We start from the raw sequence: 27,505 nt of genomic DNA on the forward strand, positions 1-27,505 counted from the left end.
AAATCGTAATTTTTCAAAAAAGGCCCAGCTCAATAAGACCGGGTTTGGATTGGATCGGACTGGATCCAATTCGTATGATCTAAGTTAATATGGATCTGGACCTAGTCCAAGACCCATATTAATTAGGATTTGATCTAGTTCAAAATCCATATGGATATTGGTTATGGATATGGATCCAGATCCAATATTTAGTTCCAACAAAATTAAATCTTTAAATTCAATATACAATTTTAATTTAAGGAAATTTAAAGTTAAAAAGACTCCTAGAGGGGTAATACACCCTTTGGATTTTTTTGGATATTTATTAATTAATAAGTAATTAAATTAATATTAAAAATAATTAATTCTGAATTTCATTTAGACATGGTAGTTACCAAATAGTTGGGGTCTCTAGAAGAGCCCAGTTTGGTTGAGTAGAAAAAAAAGTATTAAAAAAGAAAGAAATAAAAAGTGGAAAAGTCAACATAAAGAGATTAGGAAAGGAAGGTTGGAGATAGAGTCTCATATGGGGAAACTCCATCTCCCAACCCATACGGGAATCTAAGTGATCTAAGTGGGGGGGGGTCACCCAAGGGGTATTCAATAAAAATGAGGCAGCACGCAATCCTTAAGAGTCAAGAGCAACCTTGCTCTGAAACCATGTAAAAAAACAAGAATCTTCCAAAAACACAAAATATGTCCTCCAAGGATCCAAGAGAAAAAGAAGTGTTCACAAAAGGGCACACTACCAAAACCCACACAAGGGGTATTCACAAGAACACTTAAAAATAAGTATTTTATTCATCCACTAAAATGTAAGAAACATACTTTTGAAGAGGGGGTGACCCCTATTTATATACATGAGATGAGGGGGGGAAAAAGACTCAAATAGAGTCGTTGGAGCTAGTCCAACCGCTCTATTTGTAGCTTTTGGACTAGCTCCAATGGCTCCAAGACTAGTCAACTTTTAGTTGACTAGTCAGCCTATCTACTTCAAAAGTATATACATGAGATGAACTAGATACAAAAGATAATAAAATAAAAATAAGAAATGGAGAAATATATATATTATACATATTAGCATATGTACATTTTAACATCCTTAACATTGTAGCCATCTTCCTTTAAAATGACGTGCCTTAGAGACTCAGGAACACAAGGGCCATCAAAGGCAGTTTGCTCAAGTCCCTTATTCCAAGTTATCCATGTTTGTCAGACCTCTAATTCATACTGGCTGCTCAGGCATGCCACGATTCACATCGCATCTCCAGAGCGAACTGAGTTTATACTGATTGAAAACATAAAATTATGGTGAAAACCCAAAATCCACTTTTATTGGGAGAAAAGACATGGCCCTCTAGTAAATAGTAAAAAATTGTAGGCAACTTTAAGAAAGTCAATAATTACTGATTTAAAGCAAAAGGTAAACCTGCCTTGATTCTAAAAATTCGAGTTAGATCCAAGATTATATATATGCAAGATCTCTCTAAAATTAATAACTATTTGAGGAAGCTTCTTACATGCTTTAAGCCTTCATGCAAATGGTTCACTTCTTGTGATATGTGACACTTGAGAGAGTATACCGACTCTTTCTCTGAACTTTCTTCACCACTTTCTTTGCAGTGGACCCTGATGGACCAAAAAATCAAAAGGCATTTCAAGCAGGGATTTGAGTAATTCACAGAAAAAAGTAATAGTGTTAAACATGAAATTTAGTGCTAAAACTTATAAGGAGTGACAGCATTCAACCTTGCAGGGACTAAAGCTGTAATCATGACATTTATATCAGAGTTTACCAGTCTTTTTGTTGGGGGGGGGGGGGGGGGGGGATGTGGGGTGTTTGGTGGATAAAAGGAAAATTCTATTCATGAATTACCCAAAATATTTACAATCAGTCACTGCCCTATAGTGAAAGTTTAGAAATTTCTCGGTGCTCATATTGTCATATAACAGCCAGATAAGATGCATGCAGGTCTACAGTATGATTCTCGTGTCAGCAATCCAAATGAATGTGTATGGGAAGGAATACCCAATCCAGCTGTGAAATTGAAAAATAATTTCTAACAACCATTTGTTGCAGCCTGTAACGTTACAGAAGTTTGTCCAGAAGCATCCCTCACATTCTTGTCAATTCTGAAATTAACCCTGGTTTGTACAAATGGTATTGTGGCACTCTGTATTGCTGTTTGATTAATTTATAGAACACTATCGGTCTGTCATACAGGAGCCATGAAAAGCTTTTTCCAATCTATAATATATGATACATGAATTACCAAAAGAAAAGAAATGAGTCCTATAACTAGCAGCTGACCACCAATAGGTTTCACATTCACAACTATCCAAATAACTGAGACTCAGTTAAATTCAGATAGTGAGAAAAAGGAGGTAAGAAAAGCAGTATAAGCTCTGGCATATCATGTCATTGCATTTCTTATTTTTTCCACCAATAGGTTTCACATTCACAACTATCCAAATAACTGAAACACAGTTAAATTCAGATAGTGAGAAAAAGGAGGTAAGAAAAGCAGTATAAGCTCTGGCATATCATATGTCATTGCAATTCTTATTTTTTCCACCAATAGGTTTCACATTCACAACTATCCAAATAACTGAAACTCAGTTAAATTCAGATAGTGAGAAAAAGGAGGTAAGAAAAGCAGTATAAGCTCAGGAATATCATATGTCATTGCATTTCTTGTTTTTTCCCTGTACAGCATTATTCATATGAATGATGATGGAAGCAAACAGTGTGACGAAAACTGAGAATAAACTGGCCCAAATCTGAGGATATATAGACAAGCCTTCCATAGGAAAGACATACATAACACAAAGAGCCTAGCTTGTCATAAAGAAGGTTAAAAGAAAGAAACACAAATGTACAAGAAGCTGCTTAGGGAGGGAATAAGAAGCACCTGGGAACCTATGTCACATGGGTGCGGAGCAATTTCAAAAACACGGGGACGGGGATATATATATATATATATAATATATATATATATAAAAGATTGTAAATAATAAGATTGTAAATTTTAAATCAAAAATAAAAAAGCAATTCTATTGAAGTAACAACACAAACTTACCAAAATATAACACATAAAGGAGGAAGAAGATTGAAGATCGATTTTTTTTTAGTTTTTATACGTCTTTTGCCCTACAAATGGACGAAAATAGACTCAGCCCCAATGCATTGACCGAGTCTGACACTTAGTTGACCGTGTCCGCCCAGTGTCCAAAAGCCGCACCCGTGTCGGGTGCGTCGACCTTTTAGCCGAGTCCGTGTGACTTAGCTGGGAACCAATATCGGAAGTAAAATGGGGGAAAAGGGAATTTTGACAAGCTAAATTTATATTTAAAATGTTGTCCAGTATTTGAGTATCTCAAATCAAGGTTGTAAGTAGCGTATCATTACCCATATCAATCGGGTTAATAGTAACACCATATCGTATCATATTGTATTGTATCATAAATCTGTAATACAAATTTTCAACAAAGGCAAAAAATTCAAGAAAAATAAAAAAAAATAGTAAAAATACACTCTATTTTTAATCGGTTTCCACTCATTACTTGAGTGCCCTATTGTCATGCTAGATCATCTGATGTCATCTTTGTTGGAGTGTGGAGCTTGATTTCTATCTTGATATAAATCTTTAATTTTCGCAGATGCAATAAGTTGGTGGGAGGTTGTAGAGGGGTAGCGCCCCCCCAAGGCAAAAAAAAATTGGAGCGTAGCTTTGTAATTTTACTCATAACAAAGATTTTTTTACCTTAACCCATTTTCTTGAGTGAAAAAATGATGGAAATGCAATTTTTATTTTAAAATGATGGAAATGCATTTTTTTTAACCCACTTCTTTGGGTGAAAAAAAGAGTGGAAATGCACTTCTAATGGCCTCTAGACAAGGCCCACAAAAGGTATTTAAAACCAAAATGAAAAAATAATAATTTTTAGCCGTTTTAAAGTGCACTGAAGGTGTATCGTACGATAAGCCATGTATCGTACGATATGGCACGATACAGAGGTGTATCATATGATACACCCAATACGGATATGATACACACTCGTATCGCGAGATACGAGTGTGTATCGTATTGTAAACCCCAAAAGTAACAATACGTATCATACCGTATCGTAAACCCTAAAAGTAACGATACGTATCGTACTGTATCGTACAATATGGACAACCTTGTCTCAAATTGTTTATCTACTTGTTCTCTTTGCTTTCTACGAACACATTGTTTATAAAAGAACTAGTTATATTATAACATTTTTGTTCACCTACTAATTGGATATACTCAAATCTGTTTTAATTTAGGATTGTGAATACTGTTGTCAGGTATTGCTGGAAATTTTTTTAAAGTTATGCTGAAGACAGCATCATATACAGGTCTGCATTTCTCAATGTTTAACAAGTGCAGGGGTACTCAATCTATGCAAGAAAAAACTAGCATAAGCAGAAAACAATATACTGCATTGTGCACTGAATATTTATAATTGTCCATGGAAATAATTGCTTATGCATGCTGATAATTGACTCCACAACTGATTTTATGGGATGAGAAGGTATACAGTCTGCAACAAATATCCAAAGTTCTTTCAAGGAGTCCCAGTGTAAAACTAATAATTAGATTCCAAAATATAAATTTCAACATACCAGTACAGATTGAAAGCAAGCCAATCATGTTAACAAGATGAGAAACATATTAGCTAAGAACCACAATCACCTGCTAACAAGTTCAATTCCAAAGAGGGACTTCACAGTCTCATGATTTAACCTACATCCAAATTAATGAGTTAACCACTGGACCTGATGGAACTTGAAGGTATCTATAAATTGATCAGAAGCAACTAAACACAAACCTGTGGGCAGGCAAGCAGGTGAAAATAGTAACAAAAATAGATAATATTGTGTATCATATGTATATTACCATTTAGTGTAATACCCCTTTATTGTACATGTATGTGTATCTCATTCTTTCTAGGGGTATTTTTTAATTTTTTCAGATAGTTGTCCTGCAGTGAGGCTGAAGAGGCGTCCCCCTTTTATGGTTGAATTCTCTTTGGTTTTGAGCTATTGAAGTTCTCTTGTAGGAGTTTCTTATTATCTCCTCATGCATTCATCTTTCTCTTGATTAATATGGTATCAGAGCCATATTCAAGAAGAGATAGTGTTGTGTGAAGGTGGGCTGTGAGAAACTGAGAGATCAAAAGAGGGATAGATGGTTTAGAAGCTTCAATCTTGTTCTACTGTGCTACAGTGCCTTATCGAATTGTTCGCCTCAAGGATGACGTCCATACGAACTTGGGAATTTCGTCAGATTGAGGTATGTAAATGTTAGAGCTTGATTTTAGAAGCCACACAAATCAAGAATCGCGAATACTTGATGAAATTTGGATTTTTTATGATTCTAGTATTTTCTGGATTTGGGAATGAATAGTGTTCAGATTGTTAAAATTTGTTGATTCTGATCTCAAGGGCACTTGGTGGCTTCGATTAATTGTAATAGGGTCATTTTTGGTTAACAAAGCCTTTGGTATCAATCCTGGGCATTGTTTTTGGTGTTTTGGCTGGATTTCAAAAAGATTTTGGGCATTATTTCTGGCAATAACTTGTATTTGGGTTTCATTTGCTGGTTCGACCCTATATCAGACTTCGATATGCTATTTCTGATATTAGACCAACATTAGTGTGAAAATCGATCCAACTGGTTCGGATTTTAATGGTTTTGTGTAGCAAGATGTTTTTTTATTACTTGGCATTCTCAAACTCTCTCTAGTAGTATGTCGTTCTTTGGGATCGTGCTCAACAGAGTTATATTTCTGTTGCAGTAGTGTTTAGATTAGCATACATTGGTGTTTGTTCTCGTTGCATTGCATCCTTTGTGCAGATATTTGGTATATTGTAGTTTGGGGGTTGTTGGTGAGAAATGGAGAAGGAAGAGGCTATTCAACTAGTCCTGGTAAACCTTGGTGGCTCAAATTAGGCATATTGGACTGATTTTATGACTGTGGTGATTGTTGGGAAGGGTCTTGAAGGCTATTTAGATGGATCAAAAGTGAAACCGAAAGCCTCATACCCTAATTATGAAAAGTTGATGGAAGAGTGAATCATAAATAATGCTAAAGTGAAGGCTTGGATCTTGGGTCCGGTTGAACAAAGAATAGCAGTGAACCTTCACCTTCGCAAGTTTCAAGAAGCTAAGGAAGTCTAGGGTTATCTCAAGCAAGTATATAAGCAAGAAAATTGGGTAAAATAGTATCGGATTGGGGAAAGGTAAGAGTCATGAAGCAAGAGAGCAAATCCATTGAAGAATTCTATTCTGAAACGCATTGTGTTTAGGATGTTCTTGCACTTATGGAAGGCCACAACAAATGTCAAAATGTGAGAAGTGAATGACTGCAAAGCATGCATAGATATATTTGAGCAGCATAGATAAACAAGCAAGTTGATTGAGTTACAAATGGCACTATGTTATGAGTTTGATGAAGTGAGGCATGTTATACTTCACAAGCCATTTTGCCTACAGTTACTTAGGCATTGGCTTATCTCATTGCTTAGGAGACCAAGATGAGGTCTCATGGAGCCTTCCTTTCTAGTGACTTAGTTATGGCAGGCCCTATACAATCAGGTGGCAGAGTTGGTGGTAGGGGTGACATGAGCGCTATTCAGTATCATTATTGCAAGGGTTATGGCTGTGAAAGTGTCTACAAAGAGACAGTACGCATACAAGCACAAATACTTTACAAAAGATGTGCATGAAGGCACTCACACAATACTTGAACAAAATACGTACAAATGCGTAAAAATAGCAAACATGCACTAAGGCATGTATTTTATAGAAAAGAGCAAATGCTTAAGACTCTCAAGCTTGAGAATTACAAAGAAGGAACACCTCTATTTATGCACATTCAAGGACCCACATGGGGGCTCCCAAAGGAGTCGTTGGGGAGCCCCCAATGGTCACATTTGTGACCGTTGGGGGCCCCCAACGACTCTATTGGGATGCCCCCAATGTGGTACAAAAACCTATGTTTAAAAAAAATGAAAAAGAATAGAAAAAATAAAAAGTAAAAATTACATGCATTAGTACAAGTGGAATATGCATAAAAGATGAAATTACAGAAATACCCATTTCGGTATTATGATTAAAATATATATATATATATATATATATATTCTTACAATAAGATCACAAAAAATGAGATACATATTTTAACACCCTCCCTCAAACTTAGGGCAGGATGACCAAAAGTTTGCCAAGAAGAAAGTTGAAACGCGGAGCACACAATGCTCCAACTGATATTCTGAAGTTACGTATGGAAGATCTATGACGCCTTTCAGATAAGCTTCTCGAACATAGTGACAGTCCATCTCAATGTGCTTGGCCCGCTCGTGAAAAGTATGGTTTTTGGCAATGTAGATGGAGCCTTTGTTATCGCAGCATAACTTGGTGGGCCCTTCTATGACAATTCCCATATCTTCCAAAAGTTGATGGATCCACACAATCTCCATGGTAGTAATGGTCATGACACGATATTCAGCTTCAGTGGAAGACATAGGCATTTTTTATTGCTTTTTACATCTTCATGAAATTAGTGAATCACCTAAAAACACACAGAAGCCAGTGATGGAGTGACGGTTATTCGGGTCACCTCCCCAATCAGAATTAGTATATACAATTAATTTTAAATCAGAGGAGGAGGACAAGAAAACTCCCTTATTTAGAGTACTCTTTATGTATCTTACGACCCGTAAGACCGTACTCATGTGAACTGAAGTTGGTGCATGCTGAAACTGACTTGCCGTATGAACTGCATGTGAGATATTTGGTCTGGTAATACTCAAGTACATCAACAATCCTACAAGTTGTCTGTAGGGGGTAGGATCTGAGAGAGGAACACCATCATCAATCTTCATTTTAGCTCCTACTATAGCAAGAGTTTCACAAACCTTATCATTTGTAATACCTGACCTGTCAATAATCTCAAATGCAAGCTTAGTTTGAGACAAAAAATACCCTCTATGAGAGTATGATACTTCAATACCCAAAAAATAAGTTAGAAATCCCAAGTCAGACATTTCAAACTTATCCTTTAAAATTGATTTTATGCTTTTAACCCCTTTAGAATCGCTTTCGGTTATAAGCATATCATCCACATATAGAAGCAAAATAACAATCCCTGCATTAGTTTTTCTAACAAATAAAGCAACATCAGTAAAACAAGAAGAAAAATCATTTTCTAACATTACTGAGTTAAACCTATCATACCAAGCCTTAGGAGCTTGTTTTAAGCCATAAAAAGTTTTTCTAAGACGAAGCACTTTCCCTTTGAGAGTCTCTATTCCAGGTGGAGCATCCATATATATCTCTTCATTTAAATCACCATTTAGGAAGACATTCTTAACATCCATTTGATAGATATTCCATTTGTTGATTGATACAACAGTGATGAGACATCGAACAATGACCATTCGGGCCACGGGCGCAAAAGTTTCTTCATAGTCAATCTTATATTCTTGCTATATCTCTCGGCAACTAATCGAGCCTTATATCTCTCAAGAGATCCATCGCTCTTGGTTTTTACCTTAAATACCCACCTACATCCTATGGTTTTCTTACCTTTAGGGAGCTCTTGGAACTCTCAAGTCTTTGCCATGTTGAGAGTCGAAAGCTCACATTCCATTGCTTTTAACCATTCATTATTCTTTTTGGCTTATTCGAAGTTTATGGGTTCTATATAGGAATGAATGGCGCTAAGACAAGCTCTATGTTTAGGAGTGAAGGAATCATATGAAATAAACCTAGAGGGCACTCTTCTACTTCTCTCAGTTCTTCGTAGATTATCATCATTTGTTGAATTAGAACCACTAGGTTCACTGTATTTTTCAATAGCACTCCTAAAATTGCTTCTATCTCTATGGGTATATGTTATAGGTTCTCTTAAAGCTTCTTCGTTACTATGTTGTGATACCAAGGGAGAGGGAGAAGAATCATCTTCTTTATCATTGATGTCATTATGAGAAAAATCATCATCACTATCCTCATTGTCATCATCATGGGCTAACATTTCAAATAAGAAGGAATAATCCATGTTTTCTTCAAAGGATTCACCTTTTCAAAACCATTAACATTTTCTAGAAAACTCACATTTATGGAAACATACAACTTATCATTCTTGATATCATAACAACGAAACCCTTTTTGGGTTTCTGAATATCCAAGAAAAGCACAGGGAATTGCTTTTGGTGAGAGCTTATTGTTCTTATTAGTAAGAATAAAGCATTTACAACCAAATATCCTTAATCGACTATAGTCAGATTCTTTAGTATATAGTTTTTCAAAGGGCGAGATATTGTTCAAGTTTTTAGAGGGTAGCTGATTTATCAGATAGACAGATGCTAAAGCAGCTTCAGCCCAAAAACCTTTTGAGATGTTTTGAGAGACCAACAAAGTTTGGGTTGTCTCTATTATATGTCTATGCTTCCTTTCGGCTAACCCATTTTGATGAGGGGTTTTTGGACAAGATCTTTGGTGAAGAATACCATAATTTTCAAGATAATTTTTTAATTCACTTGAAAGGTATTCTCCACCAGAGTCGGTTCTAAAAATTTTGAGATTCTCATTAAACTGATTCTTAATCATCATATGATAGGTTTTAAAAGTTGAGAAAACTTCATATTTATGTTTAATGAAATAAATCCAACAATATCTCGTATAATCGTCAACAAAATAACATAATAAGCAAAACCACCTTTTGATAAAACGGGTGTTGGACCCCATACATCGGAATGGACAATTTCAAACAGTCTAGTTGTAAACATAGATCTTTGAAAGAAAGGTAATTTTTTCATTTTCCCAAGTATGCGTGAAATCACTTTTCATAAACTTTTGACAAAAGGCAAATGAAATTTTTTTACAATATTTGGATGTCCAAGTCTTTTGTGCCACACATTAATATCTTTTTGTTGGACAACATTACAAAAAGGATTCTTTGGAATTTGAAGGGAATCGACATAGTAAAGATCGCCCTTCCTAGAGCTTTCCCCAATCAATCTCCCAGACTGATGATCACATTTGTTAGATGAGAACTTTATATCACACCCATGATCCGAGAGTTGAGAAACGGAAAACAAATTTAAGTTTAATTTGGGTATAAATCTAATTTTTTGAATAAAGAACCCTTGTTTTTCAAAGTTTCTCATTCCTTTTACTTCAAGACACGTTCCATCCGCGGTTGAAACAAAGGATAGGGAATACTTTTTTGTATACTCGAAAAAAGAATTAAACCTTGGAGTCATATGAAAAGAAGCACCCGAATCCAAAAGCCAAGAAGTCTTATCGGGGGGAGAAGAGGTTGACATGGCCACACCGCAAATGACCCCTTTTAGAAGAGGTTGAAGAGCATCTACGATTTGTTGAAGAGAGAGTGCGTTATTTGAAGATGATGGGCATTCTTGAGATGTAGTAGCCATGGCAAGAAGCTTTTTCCACTTTGGGCAAATAGGCTTGATGTGCCCTGGTTCTTTACAAAAGTGACAAATAAGCTTGCTATAGTCCTTCCTTCCTCCTATTCCACTTTGATTTTGGTTCTTGAAATGAGAAGGCTTATATGTCTTTAAGTTGTTTCCCAATCTTGATACGGCATTTACACCTTTACTATCTTCATTATTTGATGGTGTAGCTAGAACACTTGGATTGTTCTTGCTTATACCCATCTGAGTTTCTTCCCCCACTTAACTTAGTTATTACATCTTCGAGAGAGCGAGAAGTAAAGGCGGATAAAAGGGAAGACCGGATTTGTTCAAATTTTGGCCTAAGCCCATTCAAGAAATTAAAAAATCTATCTTCTTCCAATTGTTTGTGACGAAGTTTTATGGCTTCACCACTCCATTTGGGTTCGAGCATAGCAAGCTCATCTCAAATAGAAGAGAGCTCGACAAAATACTCTCTAATAGACATCTCCCCTTGTTGAAGCGTTAGCGCCCTTTTTTGGAGATAGTACTTATGGGACAAGTCCCTAGAGGTGTACATCTTCTCAAGATATTCCTATGCTTGAGAAGCCTTCTTGAACTTGATGATATTTGCATTAATTCTCGTCTCTACGGATGAAAAAATCCAAGAGAGGATTTTAAAATTCCTCATTTCCCATTCTTCATGCTTTTTCGTATATTCTTCAAGGGCCTTGATTCTTTCATCACCCTCAAGAATCTTTATTTCTCCTTTCTCTACTAAAGTTATCTTAGGTTCCGGTTCGGGAATCAAGCCTTGAACATATCCCCATATAGCCCTTTTCCTTTGATGTGAGCTTCTATGTTTCCGGCCCAAACATGATAGTTGGACCCATTGAGTTTGAATCCAAGAGAGAAATGGAAGCCTTTTTCACCCATTAGAGAGGAGAGATTATGAAAAATAATACGTACCTCAAAGGCTTTTCAATTCTTTCTTGACAAAAGAGACTTCTAAAATATTGCCCGAAGAAGATGATTCACTCCTAACTCCAATAGCTTGAAGGCACGTTCTTTGAGGCACTCAAAAATGAAGAAACGCACGATCCTTCTTCTTCAAACGAAGCTCTGATACCAAGTGAAAGTGTCTACAAAGAGACAATACACATACAAGCACAAATACTTTACAAAAGATGTGCACAAAGGCACTCACACAACACTTGAACAAAATACGCACAAATGCGTAAAAATAGCAAACATGCACTAAGGCATGTATTTTATAGAAAAGAGCAAATGCTTGAGACTCTCAAGCTTAAGAATTACAAAGGGGGAACACCCCTATTTATGCACATTCAAGGACCTACATGGGGGCTCCCAAAGGAGTCGTTGGGGAGCCCCCAACGGTCACAAATGGGGGGACCCAACGACTCTATTGGGAGGCCCCCAATGTGGTACGAAAACCTATGTTTAAAAGAAAAATGAAAAAGAATAGAAAAAATAAAAAGTAAAAATTACATGCATTATTCCAAGTGGAATATGCGTAAAAGATGAAATTACAGAAATACCCTTTTCGGGTATTATGATTTAAATAGATATATATATTTATATATATGTATACATACATACATGGTGTATATGTATACATACATACATGGTGTATATGTATATGTATCTATCAGTGTTATTAAAAACACGCCTCAAGGCGCAAAAAGCACGCCTCGCCTCAAGGCGAGGGGCTTTGTGCCTTGAGGCGCAGGCATAAGGCGCAATACCCTTGAGGCGTGTGCCTCATAGGCCTTGAGGCGTGCCTCAAACTGAGGCGCACACGCCTCGATTTATTTGGTCAAATGAGGGTCAAAACCCTCATTCGACCAAAAAAATAGGGCTTAAACAAAGCCCTACCGACCCCTTTTATGTGTTTTTATTTTTTTTCTCACCTCCTATCTCCCTCTGCCTCCCATCTCCCTCTCGTTTTCGTGCACAACAGCAGGACCACCGTCGCCGACGACCTCCTTCTCGCAACAACAGCCCCAAACGCCGGTTAAGGTAGGATCTCTGCATAGTCTTCTTCCTCGTGTTCACACATAATGCGTTTGCTGACCACATGAATGTCTCTCTTTTTAAGGTTAAATTGGGTTGTCAAGAGAGACCAACCATGAAAACATGCGAGCTCTAGGGGAAGTCTCAGCACTTAATAAGGCATGTTTGGAAACCACCCAATGTCAGATCTTGTCTTCAGCAAGGTTTTAAAACCCGTGACTCGGAACTCGACTCGTTCTTTATTGACTCGTGACTCGGCGGGTCAACTCGGTGACTCGGACCGGGTTTTGTTAACTTTTGATTTTAAAACAAAGACAATATATAAATTGTCATTTAAACATATAAAGGTTTGTAGAATGACTTAATTACTAGTTTAATTGATTAATAAGTAAAATAACATCAAGTAAAACTGCTCTTAATTCAAATCTCACATTTACTAAAGAAACTACACAAGCAGGAGCAAGTCTTTCAAGACAATATATAAAGAATGACTTAATTACTAGCTTCAAGAACTTTAATAGCCATGCTCGATCATGGTTTACATCCTGAATATATGGACATAGCTGTTGTGTTGCAGGGCCTCAGAAAATCCTTGCAAAATTTTGGGAACATTGAACTTTATCTTGATATTTGTAAGTGTGTTTCTGATGTAGAGTTGATTGGACCATGCCTTATATATCTGCACATAAATGCATATAAGCTTTGGATAATGAGAATGCTGTGATGTATATATATTATAATGATAAATGTGGGAATTTTATGTTGTTGGTTTTGAACAGGCTGGCTGCCAACTATTGTGTAGGTCTCAGAGATGGTTGCATGAGGGATCAATTATGTTAGCTGGATTAGTGGATTCACTCTATGTTCATTGAGGGGTACTGGGTTTGATTCCTTACCTGGAGCTACCAAAAGGAATGAATGATGGACATGTGAAATTTGATTGACTTTTACTAATTTTGTGATTTTATATTAAGTTGGTAAGCCTATTGTTATTATGCTATTTGTTCTTTGAAAAATGAACACTTACATATGAAAAAAATGCCCATAGCCTTTGAAAAATGAAAAAAGGAAAAAGTGCCCAAAACTCGGCCAAGTCAACCCGAGTCAACCCGAGTCAGGCCGAGTTTTCGCAGAACGAGTTTAGCTTGCCGAGTTGACTCGTTGGAGGGCCGAGCCGAGCCGAGTCACCGAGTTGACTCGGCGAGTTTTAAAACCATGGTCTTCAGTGCATCACACCCACCCCCAGTCTGCCAGCAGGGCTCTGTTCAAGACATCTAACCTGGTGATGCCTAGTCCACCTCTGTCTATTGGGGAGGTGACCAGTGCTCATTCAACTATCTGTCTTTCCTGGTTTCAGTAACACCATACCAAATGAAGGCCTGCATCAATTCAGAATTACAAATTCCAGTGACATGAGTATTATTGTATTTCTGAGCAATGTATATAGAAAGAGATATAAGAAGGAAACCCTATCATCGACAGTGAGAGAGGGGAGAGAGAGAGAGAGAGAGATTCCAGAGAAAGGGGGGTTCAGTCCATCGTGACTGCCCTCTCATTCTATTAATAATAAAGATGTAAAACACTAGGGTACGAAAATACCCCTTAACAGAGTGTTAATTTACATTATACATGAACTGGGTCTGGACCCGATCCATTACATAAATGGATCGGGTCAGACATACATAATGAGGATAACGATGACTTCTTTTCAACCTCCCTCAAGTTGTGCATGGTGTTGGACCATGAATAACTTGTTCTTCAGAAACCAAAATCTATCCTTTGTCAACCCTTTAGTGAGGATGTCAGCAACTTGTTCTTCAGTTCGCACATACATAGGCTCGATCTCTTTGTCTTCAACCTTTTTCTTAATAAAATGTTGATCTATTTCAATGTGCTTTGCTCGACTATGGCGAATGGGATTGAATGACATGTTGATGGCACTTTGGCTGTCACACAACAACAGTGACCGAGCAATCGGTTCTCCCATTTCTGTCAGGAGATGTCTTATCCATGTACCCTCGGCCGTGGAAGTGGCCATCGATCTGTATTCAGCCTCAGTGCTTGATCTAGCAACCGCCTTTTGTTTTCTACTGCTCCAGGATACCAAGTTTGGCCCAATGAAGCTGCAATAACCGGATATTGATCGTCGTTCGTCTGGATCACCCGCCCAATCAGCATCAGCATAAGTGACGATCTCATGGCCCCCGCCTGGATCTAATTCTTCCTTGTTTTTGTATACCAGCCCATCACCCACTGTACCCTTTAGGTAGCGAAGTATATGTTTGACTGCCTCCATATGTGACACACGAGGTTCATGCATAAACTGGGATACCTGATTAATCGAATATACTATGTCGGGTCTAGTAAAAGTCAGGTATTGCAACATGCCAACTAAACTGCGATACTTAGTGGGATATCCATATATATCCCCTTCCTGTGAACTCAATTTCTGATGAATGACACGTGGAGTTGTTAACGGCTTACAATCTGTCATGCCTGCTCTGCCGAGAATGTCCAACGTATATTTGTGTTGAGTAAGGGTAAGTGTATCATTTTTGTTATCAACTTCTACCCCAAGGAAATATCGCAGCTCTCCCAAATCTTTCATCTTAAATCTCTGATTTAATAACTTCTTCACCTGCTCAATGTGACTTTTACAATTCCCTGTGATGATGATGTCATCTACATATATCAACAGAAGAGTAGTAACTTCTTGTTCATTGTGAATAAATAATGAGTGATCCAGAAGAGACCGAGAGAATCCATGCCGTTGTATTTCTAGAGAAAAACTGTCGAACCAGGAACGAGAAGCTTGTTTCAAACCATAGAGTGCTCTCTTTAATTTGTATACATATTTTTTGGCGTCTCGTTCTGCATATCCAGTGGGTTGTTCCATGTATACCTCTTCTTTTAAATCCCCGTGCAAAAAAGCATTTTTTACATCCAGCTGGCTCAATGTCCATCCATGTTTAATGGCTAGGCTCACAATGCGAATGGTCCCCATTTTAACTACAGGACTAAAAGTTTCATCAAAGTCTTGGCCTTCCTCTTGTGTGAATCCCTTGGCTACAAGTCGAGCCTTGTACCTTTCGATGCTCCCATCTGGTTTATATTTTATCTTGTACACCCATTTTGACCCAACAACATTTCTGTTCAGTGGTCTAGGTACAATCTCCCATGTTCCACATTCATGTAAGGCCTCCATTTCTTCATTCATTGCTTCTACCCATCTTCTAGAGCTCGCAGCTTGATAGAACATGAGAGGCTCATCCTCTTTACTTATGGATGTCAAGAATAATTGAAAATCCAATGAAAAAATTTTATAACTTACCCACCTGTCAAGCGGATGTCGAATCCGTGAGGATCTTCTGATATCCATTTGCTGCGAAACGGATGATCCAGATGGATCTGTATTCGTACAAGGAATGAATGAGGGCTCTTTCTCTCGCCGGGTGTACACAATACCCTTATACCTTGTTGGCTCCAAGTCATATGTGAGAGTTTCCTCCGTTTGAGTCATTGGCTGAATCCTCATGTAGTTCCTTCTGACTGCAATTTTCTGGACAGTCTACTTTACCATTGGAGAAGAGTTCTGAATTTAACCATGGGTAGTATACCTCAATGTTGGAGCTTGAGTTATCAGTATCAACCATAGTCGAATTAGTATCCTGATCAGCAAATTTCATTTCATCGAAAATAACATTCCTTGATATTTTGACATGCTTACTCAGGGGGTCATAACACCTGTACCCTTTGTAATCTTCTGCATATCCTATAAACCTGCATTTTAAAGCCTTATCTTGGAACTTGTGCCTGAGTGAGTTGTCAATGTGAACATAACAAACAGACCCAAACACACGTAATTCATGATAATCAGGTTGTATGCCCAAAAGAGAGAAGTATGGTGACTTATTTTCTAAGATACTCATGGGCAATCGATTTATCACATGAACTGTGGAGTGGAAGGCCTCAGTCCATAGTAATACAGGGAGATTGCTCCCGTGCATCATGCTCATTGCAGTCTCAACAATATGTCGATGCTTCCTCTCAGCAATCCCATTTTGTTGAGGTGTATGAGGGCAAGACACTCTTCTCTTTATCCCATTATGTTGAAGAAATATAACGAAATCACTCGAGGAGAATTCACCTCCTCCATCACACTGGAAATTAAGAATGTTGGTAGAGAAATGATTTTGAACAAAAGAGTGAAATTTCTGGAACAATCCAAAGACTTCTGATTTGTGCTTCATAAAAAATATCCAAGTATAACGTGAATAACTATCAATGAAAATAAGATAGTATTTACTGCCAGAAAAAGAAGTAATTGGAGCAGGACCCCAGACATCCGAACAAATGACCTCAAATGGCCTTGAAGCTCTTTTATTGATAGAAGCAAAAGGTAAAACATGACTCTTACATAGATGACAACTAGAACATTTTGTATCAACGACTTCTGAACTCAGACTGGACTTAGGAATAAGATTATTCAGGACAAGTTTTTCAATGAAATGGCGACCACAATGGCCAAGACGACTATGCCAAATTCTTGGCTTATTACTTTCAGAAACAGTAAATATAAAATCAGAATAAAAAACTTGACATTGGTGAGGCTTCAAGGATGAATAGTTGGAATGAATGGAGGAAGGATCTTCTTGAAAGATGTACATGTTGCCCCATCGTTTTCCTTCAGCGAATGTCCTCCTCGTGCGAAGATCCTTGACATAAACAGAAGAGGGAGTAAATTCAACTGAAGCATTTGCATCATCAACAAGTTTTGAGACAGAAACAATGTTCTTTTGAATATTAGGAGCATGGATGACACTTGGAAGTTTAAGAGAGGACTTTGACATGTGTATAATGGCATTTCCAGTATGTGAGATTGCATGATGGGATCCATCTCCTGTGACTATGCTATTCTTTCCAACATAAGGTGTAAGAGTCAAGAGTTTACCTACATCACCTGTAACATGAGTAGCTGCTCCGGAGTCGACATACCAAAATCCTTTGTCATTTTGCTTCATATTCAATCCTGCCAAGGCTGCCAACAGCAACTATTTTACTTCTCCATCCTTCCTAGCCTCTGCTTGTGGAGCTTTCCCTTTGTTTTGAGGATTAAACCAACAATTTTCTTTAATGTGCCCTTTCTTGTTGCATAGGAAGCAGGTGGGAATGGGTCTTTGTCCCTGGATATTGGGTGTTGGAAGTATGCCACGACCTCCATAGTTATTTCTCCCTTGGCCTCCTTTTCCTCGAAAAGAACTTCCTCGTCCTCGACCATAACTCATTCCCATAGCCAGCACATCTTGTGTTCCGAAAATCCCATGAGAGGCTTTAGAGGATCCTTTCAGATTCATCTCATATTGCAATAATTTCGGACGAAGATCTTCAAACTTTGAAAGTTCTGGTAAACATAGTAAGGTTGTCGTCATAACATGATAGTCTGGCCCCAATCCACTCAAGGTTTGTTGTACTTTATCTTTTTCACTGACAAGACACCCAACAACGACCAACTGATCTGTGATGCCTTTCATTTTATTCAAGTATTCCATAATAGACATGGAATCTTTCTTCAGCATTTGAAATTCTCGCTTAAGAAACATAATTCTTGCCTCAGAAATTTGTGAATATGTTTGAACTAACGTATCCCACAGCTCCTTTGCCGAACAATCATCAGGAAGAGCAATAAGAACCTCCTGTGAGAGGGTTGAAGTGATGTATGCCACTAGCGATTGATCCCTCTTCATCCAAGCAACATATTCTGGATTCTTGTGAAGAACAAATTGTTCTCCTTTATCGTCCGCCTTTTCTTGCGAAAGGAATTCTGGAGGCGGTGGGACCGATCCATCCAGATGACCAGAGAGGTCCTGACTCTTTATAAACGGAATGATCTGTCTTTTCCAGGTTAAGAAGTTGCAGTTATTCAGTTTTTCAGAGACTAGTTGACCGAGAAAACTTGAGGACAGACATGATTGCCCGTGAGTAAAATCCATTTGATGAATATGTTTGAACTGACACTTAGGTATGAAAAACAAAAATGGAGGGCTCCGCTAACAGAGCACTGCTCGGCTAACAGAAAACTTGAGGACAACAATGATGACAGAACACTTGGCCAGTCAGAGTACTCGGCTGACAGAACCAACGAAACCAGACCCAGCAGTGATTAGCAGGAGATACTTAGCAGGCAGTTCTTTTCAGAACCAACGAAAACAGAAAAAAAAATTCAGATAAGGGAAAACAGATGGCTGCTAGCAGGTGATACTCAGTAGGCAGTTCTCTTTAGAACCAACGAAATCACAGATTAACAGAAATAAAATAAAAAAAAATCACAGATTAACAGTGATTAGCAGGTAGCAGGGAAACACAGATTAAATGCATGGAAACAGTAGGGAAACAACAGGGATTAAAAGGAAATCACAGATTAACAGTGATTAGCAGGTAGCAGGAAAACACAGATTAAATGCAGGGAAACAGCAGAGAAACAACAGGGATTAAAGGGAAATCCCAGATCAAGAAAGAAAGTCACAGATAGATAGAGGATCGAATATTTTTTTTTTTACAAAGGAAAGGGGAACCTGATTTAATAACGTTTCCAGATTTTCGCTGATAGAAACACGTTGATGGATCCACGCAGATTCACGCTGCTGACGCTGATGGATCCACGCAGATTCACACGCTGGCAGCCCTTCACTCCCAGATTCACGTTTCTTTGAGTGGTTCCAGATTCACGCTGGCAGACCTCCACGCAGATTCACGCTGGCAGCCCTTCACTCCCAGATTCACACAGATAAGATTCACGGCCGATGGATCCACGCAGATTCACGTTGCTTTGAGATCCACACAGATTCACGCTGCTGACGCTGGTGAATCCACGCAAATTCACGCTGTGATTCACTCCCAGATTCACGCTCTGATACCATATAAGAAGGAAACCCTATCATCGACAGTGAGAGAGGGGGGAGAGAGAGAGAGATTCCAGAGAAAGGGGGGTTCAGTCCATCGTGACTGCCCTCTCATTCTATTAATAATAAAGATGTAAAACACTAGGGTACGAAAATACCCCTTAACAGAGTGTTAATTTACATTATGCATGAACTGGGTCTGGACCCGATCCATTACATAAATGGATCGGGTCAGACATACATATGAGGATAACAATGACTTCTTTTCAAGAGATCCCCAGCCACACCCAATATCCAGAATTGTTTGCCCATCTTTTACATCTGCTCTCTCACAATATGTCGCCAGCATTGCTCTCTCAGCTTCCTCTAATGTGTCAGACTTATTTCTGAAGTAACAGCAGCTGCAAAATACAGTTCATAATATTTTAATTTGTTTAAACCGGGTCAGAAAGACCTGGTATAAGAAAGAACCAAGAGTAGCACACTTCAACAAACAGTTCTCGCGCATTCTTATTTTTGGCATTCTTGGGTCCCCGTAAACAAAGTGTTCTATGTTGATTACATAGGATTTCATTTTTCAACTTAGATTTATTTGATTGATTGCATGTTTTCGGTTTTGATGAATTTTTGTATTAAGGATATTGACAGAAATTTATTTATGTTAAGTTCCATGACAGGATATAGATGTATTAAGCCTAATGACAGTTTTGCATTTTTGTGTTAAGCACATTGACAGAAAGTGATCTATGTGTTAAGTTCCAGGGCAGTTTTGATTCTTTTTAGAAAAGAATAATTCGTTTGTTTTTTGTCCACAAGGATGCTTACTGATATTCTATGCTGCAGTTCATGAGCAGATGTACGATGTTTATCTTTTTTTTAATTTTTTATTTTTTTTAATTCAAGAAAGCATGCAGCTGTAGAAAGTGAAACGATTTTTAATTTAATGAATGCCCATGTTTTATTTTTTAGATACATAAATTAAGTTGTTGCATTAATGTTACTTTTACATGTTAATCTCATATTTTTTTCAGTATTTATTTGAGATTTTTATTTCCTGTTGGTTGTTGCTTCATCAATAAAGATTTTTTTATTTATTTATAAATTTAGATATTTTTTATAGTTTTTTTAAGTTTTTTTAAGTTTTTAAAAAAAAAAACTTTGAGGCTTACGCTTTACGCCTCGAGGCTTACGCCTCGCCTCAAATTTTGGTGGAGCGCCTCACTACGTCTCAACGCTTTTCACAACACTGGTATCTATATATATATATATATATTCTTACAATAAGATTACAAAAAATGAGATACATATTTTAACAATGGCCATATGAAGAGAATGTGTCCTATTCTGAAGAAGAAAACGAAAAGAGCATTTGCAACTTCTCTTGGAGGAGAGGGAATTAAGCCCAAAGATGGCCACTCTGATGACAACAGTGATAGTCAATTGGTTGTCCCACTGGTAGTCACTTATAGATTATGTAGAAGATGCAGCAACAGATTCATCAGTCGTAACTTCTCACTCGATATGGTATTGCGATATCCTCTTTTGTTTCCTTTTCCTCTCCTGGTACTACTTTTGCAGGTATCTCTAACCATTTCTCTGGTCGGCTGATAGCTTCAAGAGTGTCATGAAATATGACAACTCATGAACCTGACTTGACCAATTGTAGTGGTATCTTTCACACCAAAGCCATGTCTTTGTCAAAAGTTGGTTTTATTACTTTTAGTTGCTATCCTGGTAGCCAGCTTAATATTTCTCAAATGTATCATGTTTCTTCGCTTGCTATGAATCTTATTTTTGTCGATCAGATTACAAAACTTAATCGCAAAGTTACTTTTTCTCCCATTGATTGCATGATGCTGGATCTGCTATCCAAAAACTGGCCATAGATGAGGAGATTTGTATTATCTAGACTGGCTGGACATAATTTCACAGAGGAGATCTAGAGTCGATCTAGACACTGCGATCATGGATAAGTATATGTTGTAGCACCAAAGGTTAGGTCATATCTCCAGCTCTAGGTCAGAGTACTTGGTGTCTATAGGGAATCTAAAAGAGTCCAAACTAGTGGTGTCGAATCATAAATAGAAATGTGAGAGTTGTATGTTGGCAAAGGGTCATGTCTTGCTATTTGAATCTAGGAGTAGTGAGTCTAAGAGTCCCTTTGAGCTTGTAGATTCATATGTGTGGGGCCCTTCACATGTTTTTGTCCAAGGGTGGTCTGTCATATTTTGTTACTTTCATAGATGATTGTACCAAATACACTTGGATATATTTTATGATAAATAGAAGTAAACTCTTTGAAATATAGTTGAAACTCAGTTTGCAATTAAGATTAAAAGCCTTAAAAGTGAGTGGTGAATATGTTAGTTGTATGTTTGAAAGGTTTCTGCAGGGAAAATGAATAAATCATCAAAAGTTTTGTCTATATACTCTTGAATAAAATGGGGTTGCTACAAGGAAGAATAGACATATTCTAGAGACAACAAGAGCTCTTCTTTTTGGTGGATGTGTGTCAAAAATATATTGGGCTGATGTTGTCTATATGGCTATCTATCAAATAAATCGTATGTCATCTAGAGTTCTTAAAGGTATATCTCTTTTCAAAAAATTGCATGAAGATGTTTCAAATTATAAGATGATGAACGTGTTTGGATGTACATGTTTTGTGCTTTAACTTGATAGATATAGAGACAAATTATCTTCTAGAACTGTTAAATATTGTTTCTTGGGGTTTTTGAATGATAAAAAAGGTTATAAGTGCTAGGATCCGGTAGGAAGGAGAATATGGATATCTAGGAATGTTGTCCTTCATGAGGATGCACCTTATTTCAGTCAAATTAAAGAGAATGTTGGAAATGAGTCGGATTTGTCATTTTTGGTACTATTTTTTTAAAAGGGTGAAATTTATAAGCATATAGAGGTTCAAGGAGAGCAAGATCACTCGTGTGAGAATAGGTTTACGCAAACCTATTGTAGACGACATGAACTTGGAACAAGTGGAACCAGAGGAGGCAAGGAGTATAGAAGCCAGTTCTAATCCCCTTCTTCAGCAAACCCTAAACACTCAAATTTGGAGTGACCCTCTGATATATATCCACTTTCTTTATCTCCTCCTCAGGTACGTAGAAGCTCTAGAATATTTGTTCTACCTACAAGTTTCGTGTCTTACGAATCTTTATCTCCTAAAGATTATGCAGTTTTAGCTTGAGTCTTATTTAGAGGCAGCCTAGAAAGAAGAGTAGCAACATGTGATGGCTGAGGAGACGAATGCACTAAAAAAATGCATGCATGGGAAATTGTCAAGTTTTCACTTAAAAAGAATGTTGTGACAAGCAAGTGGGTTTATAAGATAAAAACCGAGGTTGATGCATCAATTGAGAGATATAAGGCAGGGTCACTGGCAAAGGGCTATAATCAGCAGTTTGAGATTGACTTTGCAGAAACATTTGTACATGTTGCTCATATGACTATTATAATGACTTTGCTTGCAGTGGCTGCAATAAGACAATGAAACTTTTAGCAATTAAATGTAAAGAATGCCTTATTGCCTTATTGAATGGTGATTTGAATGAGGAAGTACATATGGAATTTCCATAAGTGTACTCAGATTTTGAGGGTAGAGTTTGCAAATTAACGAGAACTTTATATGGGCTCAAGCATGTTAAGATGTATGTATATAATATATACATTATATATATATATATATATATATATATATATATTCATTTACCATTGTAATAGGTAAATACCCATTAGGGGTATTTTCATCATTTCACGACAGTGTAATTAACTGTGCCCAGTAGAGGCACTTTAGTCTTTCTTTTCTTTTTCTTTATTTTTTGTCTTTTTGGTTTGAGCTAAGGGCATTATTGTCCTTAGCTCTTAGAGTCGTTGGGGGTGGTCCCAAGGGCTCTAGTGCTCTCCATTGTCTATATAAAGGGGGTAATCTCCCATCTTTTATTTGTTAAGATGGATGCCCTTTTCTTTATATATATTACATCTTAGTCAACCTAATTTGACTCCTTCTAGCTGGACTCTAATCCAACGGTTAGAAATCTAGGCTAAAAGGGTACTCCCTTCTTCCCCTTTTGTCGCTTTTCTCTCCCCGCTTCTTCTTATAAAGGTGTGGGTGTGTAGAAGTGTATGGGTAGAGAGAATGATGGGTAGTTTTTAGGCTTTTCAGTGTTTGAGTGTTTGTAGTGACGGGTAAGGTTGTTTGTAATTTTGCATTTTTTTTATTATTTAAATTTCATACTTAATGAAATTATTTTTTTTAACTCCGAGTCAGATAGATTTTTTCCTACTTAGAAAGAGAGATAGGAGTTGTTGCATCGATTGTAAGGTTATACCGAGAGAAAGTGTAGCTACACAACATAGAGTCTTAATTTTAGATCTTAGAATTAGACAATGCCGCAAAAGGGATAGACATAGGATAGATCCTAGAATTAAGTGGTGGGCACTGAAAGGAGCTAAACAAAGAATGTTTGTAGAGCAGGTAGTTAAAGAAGTTAATTGGTATCTCGAGAAGGATTCAGAATCAATGTGGAATAAGATAGCGGGTGGCATGAGAAAAGTGGCTAAGGAGGTATTGGGTGAGTCTAAAGGTGGTGCACCGCTAGGTAAGGATACATCATGGTGGAACGAGAATGTCAAATTAGCTATTAAGGTTAAAAGAGAGTGTTATAGAAATCTAAGTAAGAGTCATGATAATGAGAATTTGGAAAAGTATATGATAGCAAAGAAGGAAGCTAAAACAGTGGTTCGAAACGCAAGGGATAAGGTATATAAGGAGGTTTATGACAAGTTAGATACCAAAGAGGGCGAGAAAGATATTTATAGGCTTGCAAAGATGAGAGATAGGAAATCGAGGGATCTGGGTATGGTTAGATGTATCAAAGATGAAACACAAGGGGTTTTAGTCAAAGATGAGGAGATTAAGGAGAGATGAAAATATTATTTTGATAAGCTATTTAATGGAAGTCATGCTCAGGATCTTGGAGACTTGTCCATTCCTTTTCATGAAATGAATCGGGACTTCATGCGCAAGATTCAAAAGAAAGAAATCGCAAAGGCTTTGAAGAAAATGAAATCAAAAAAGGCAGTTGGCCCAGATGGTATACCTATCGAGGCTTGGAAATGCTTGGGAGAGAAAGGTTTAGAATGGTTAACAAATCTTTTCAACAAGATTTGGCGGACAAATAAGATGCCTAATGAGTGGAGGAAGAGTACTTTGGTGCCTCTATATAAGAATAAGGGTGATATACAAGATTGCACAAACTATCGTGGTATAAAACTCATGAGTCATACTATGAAACTTTGGGAGAGGGTGATTGAATCTAGGTTGAGGAAGGTTGTCATGATATCGGAGAATCAATTTGGTTTTATGCTTGGAAGATCAACTATGGAAGCTATACATCTTCTTAGACAACTTATTGAAAGAAATAGAGAGAGGAAAAAAGATTTGCATATGGTTTTTATTGATTTGGAGAAGGCATACGATAGAGTACCTAGGGACGTTCTCTGGTGGACAATGATGAAGAAAGATGTTTCTCTCAAGTACATTAGTATAATTAAGGATATGTATGAAAGAGTAGTAACCAATGTCCGCACTTGTGGAGGGGTGACAACCAATTTTCCTATAACGGTTGGGTTACATCAAGGATCTACTTTAAGCCCTTTCCTATTTGCTATAGTGATGAATGAGCTTATGAGATCAATTCAAAAAAATGTGTCGTGGTGTATGTTATTTGCTGATGATATTGTTTTGATTGATAAGTCTAAAACTGGGGTTAATGCTAAGTAAGAATTATGGAGACAAACATTGGAAGCAAGAAGTTTTAAGTTGAGTTAGAGTAAGACATAATATATGGAATGTCGGTTTAGTAAGCAACGAAGTAGTGATGGGAGTGTAGTGAAGCTTGGTGAGCAAGAAATACCGCTGGATGATTGTTTCAAATATTTGAGATCTATCATTCAAAAGTAGGGAGAAATTGATGGAGATGCGGTTGAAGGAAAAGTTTTATAGGACGACTATTAGGCCCGCTTTACTATATGGTACGGAATGTTGGGCTGCCAAGACACATCATATTCAAAAAATGAGTGTATCTGAGATGTGTATGCTTAGATGAATGTGTGGAAATACAATAAAAGATAAGATTCGAAACGAGGAGATATGTAAGCAGGTAGGCGTTGCACCCATTGAAAATAAGATGAGAGAGAATCGTTTACGGTGGTTTGGACATATTCAGCGAAGGCCTAATGATGCTCCGGTTAGAAGGATGGAGAAATGGGAAAATATATTAGTTAAAAGAGGTCGGGGTAGGCCTAGGAAGACTTGGATGGAGATGATAGGAAAGGATATGAATGCTTTGAACCTCACCGAGGACATGGCATTGGATAGAAATGATTGGAGGAGAAAGATTCATGTGGAAGACCCAAAATGATTTTCTTTGTTGGTTCATATCGCCGACCCCAATTGTTTTGGGATGAAGGCGTAGTTGTTGTTGTTGTTGTAATGAAATTATTCTTGTGTTCCATTGTTTCTTTTATGATAAGTATGTATTCAAATACATTATATTTTTGGTTCTTGGTATCAATTCCAGAGTGCATCGGAATTCATGCCTTTTTTCATGACATGGGTAACAGAGCAAGGCATCGTGGTCTTGGAAAAGACTCGTATGGTATGCATGGACAAGCACGAAGACAATTTCGGTGCATGACCGAGGATGTCCATGATCCTGTGAGAAAGGAGTCCTTGATCTCTAGACAGACCTATCACCGAGAAAGAGAGAGAGAGATTCCAGAGAAAGGGCGTCAGTCCATCGTGGTTGCGCCTTTCATTCTATTAATATGTTAAGTATATAAAACTAGGGTACAAAAATACCCCTTAATAACATGCTAATTTACATTATACATTGATTGGGTCTGGACCCGATCCAGTATATAAATCGGGTCGGGTCCGGCATATACATAATGATGACTTCTTTTCAGCCTCCCTCAAGTTGTGCATGGTGTTGAACCATGAACAACTTGCTTTTCAGAAACCAAAATTTGTCCTTTGTCAACCCTTTAGTGAGGATGTCAGCAACTTGTTTTTCAGTTGGCACATACATGGGCTCAATCTCTTTATCTTCAACCTTTTTTCTAATAAAATGTTGATTTATTTCAATATGCTTTGCTCGACTATGGTGGATGAGATTGAAGGACATGTTGATGGCATTTTGATTGTCACACAGCAACAGTGACCGAGCAATCAGTTCTCCCATTTCTGTCAAGAGATGTCTTATCCATGTAGCCTCAATCGTGGCAGCAGCCATCGATCTGTATTCAGCCTCAGTGCTTGACCTAGCAACCGCCTTTTGTTTTCTACTGCTCCAGGATACCAAGTTTGGTCCAATGAAGCTGCAATAACCGGATATTGATCGTCATTCATCAGGATCACCCGCCCAATCAACATCAGCATAAATGACAATCTCATGGCCCCCGCCTGGATCTAATTCTCTTTTCTTGTATATCAGCCCATCACCAACTGTACCCTTCAGGTAACGAAGTATACGTTTGACTGCCTCCATATGTGACATACGAGGTTCATGCATAAACTGGGATACATGATTAACCGAATATACTATAACAGGTCTAGTAAAAGTCAGGTATTGCAACATGCCAACTAAGCTGCGATACTTAGTGGGATCTCCATACATATCCCCTTTGAACTCAGTTTCTGATGAATGACACTTGGAGTTGTTAACGGCTTACAATCTGTCATGCCTGCTCTGCTGAGAATGTCTAACGTGTATTTGTGTTGAGTAAGGGTGAGTGTATCACTTCTTTTATCAACTTCTACCCCAAGAAAATATCGCAGTTCTCCCAAATCTTTCATCTTAAATCTCTGATTTAATAACTTCCTCACCCGCTCAATGTGACTTTTACAGTTCCCTGTGATGATGATGTCATCTACATATATCAATAGAAGAGTAGTGACTCCTTGTTCATTGTGAATAAATAATGAGTGATCCAGAAGGGACCGAGAGAAGCCATGCCTTTGTATCTTTAGAGAAAAACTGTCGAACCAGGAACGAGAAGCTTGTTTCAAACCATAGAGTGCTCTCTTTAATTTGCATACATATTTTTTGGCGTCTCGTTC

At 37.7% G+C, this 27,505-nt stretch overlaps 1 protein-coding gene across 1 annotated transcript in view; it reads right to left on the reverse strand.

The window, feature by feature from the left end:
- The window catches only part of LOC149830043 (ubiquitin carboxyl-terminal hydrolase 6-like), a 102,714-nt gene that overhangs the window by 23,271 nt on the left and 51,938 nt on the right, over positions 1-27,505 (reverse strand). The window contains exons 9-10 of the mRNA XM_090016281.1: positions 4,701-4,751; positions 1,500-1,608 (exon numbers count right to left, since the gene is read on the reverse strand). Of these exons, the coding sequence (XP_089872407.1) occupies positions 1,500-1,608; positions 4,701-4,751 (160 nt within the window). The remainder of the gene's footprint in view (positions 1-1,499; positions 1,609-4,700; positions 4,752-27,505) is intronic.

The sequence above is a fragment of the Nuphar pumila genome, chromosome 8, assembly GCF_984573655.1.
Source record: "Nuphar pumila chromosome 8, dmNupPumi1.hap1.1, whole genome shotgun sequence".
NCBI lineage: Eukaryota > Viridiplantae > Streptophyta > Magnoliopsida > Nymphaeales > Nymphaeaceae > Nuphar > Nuphar pumila.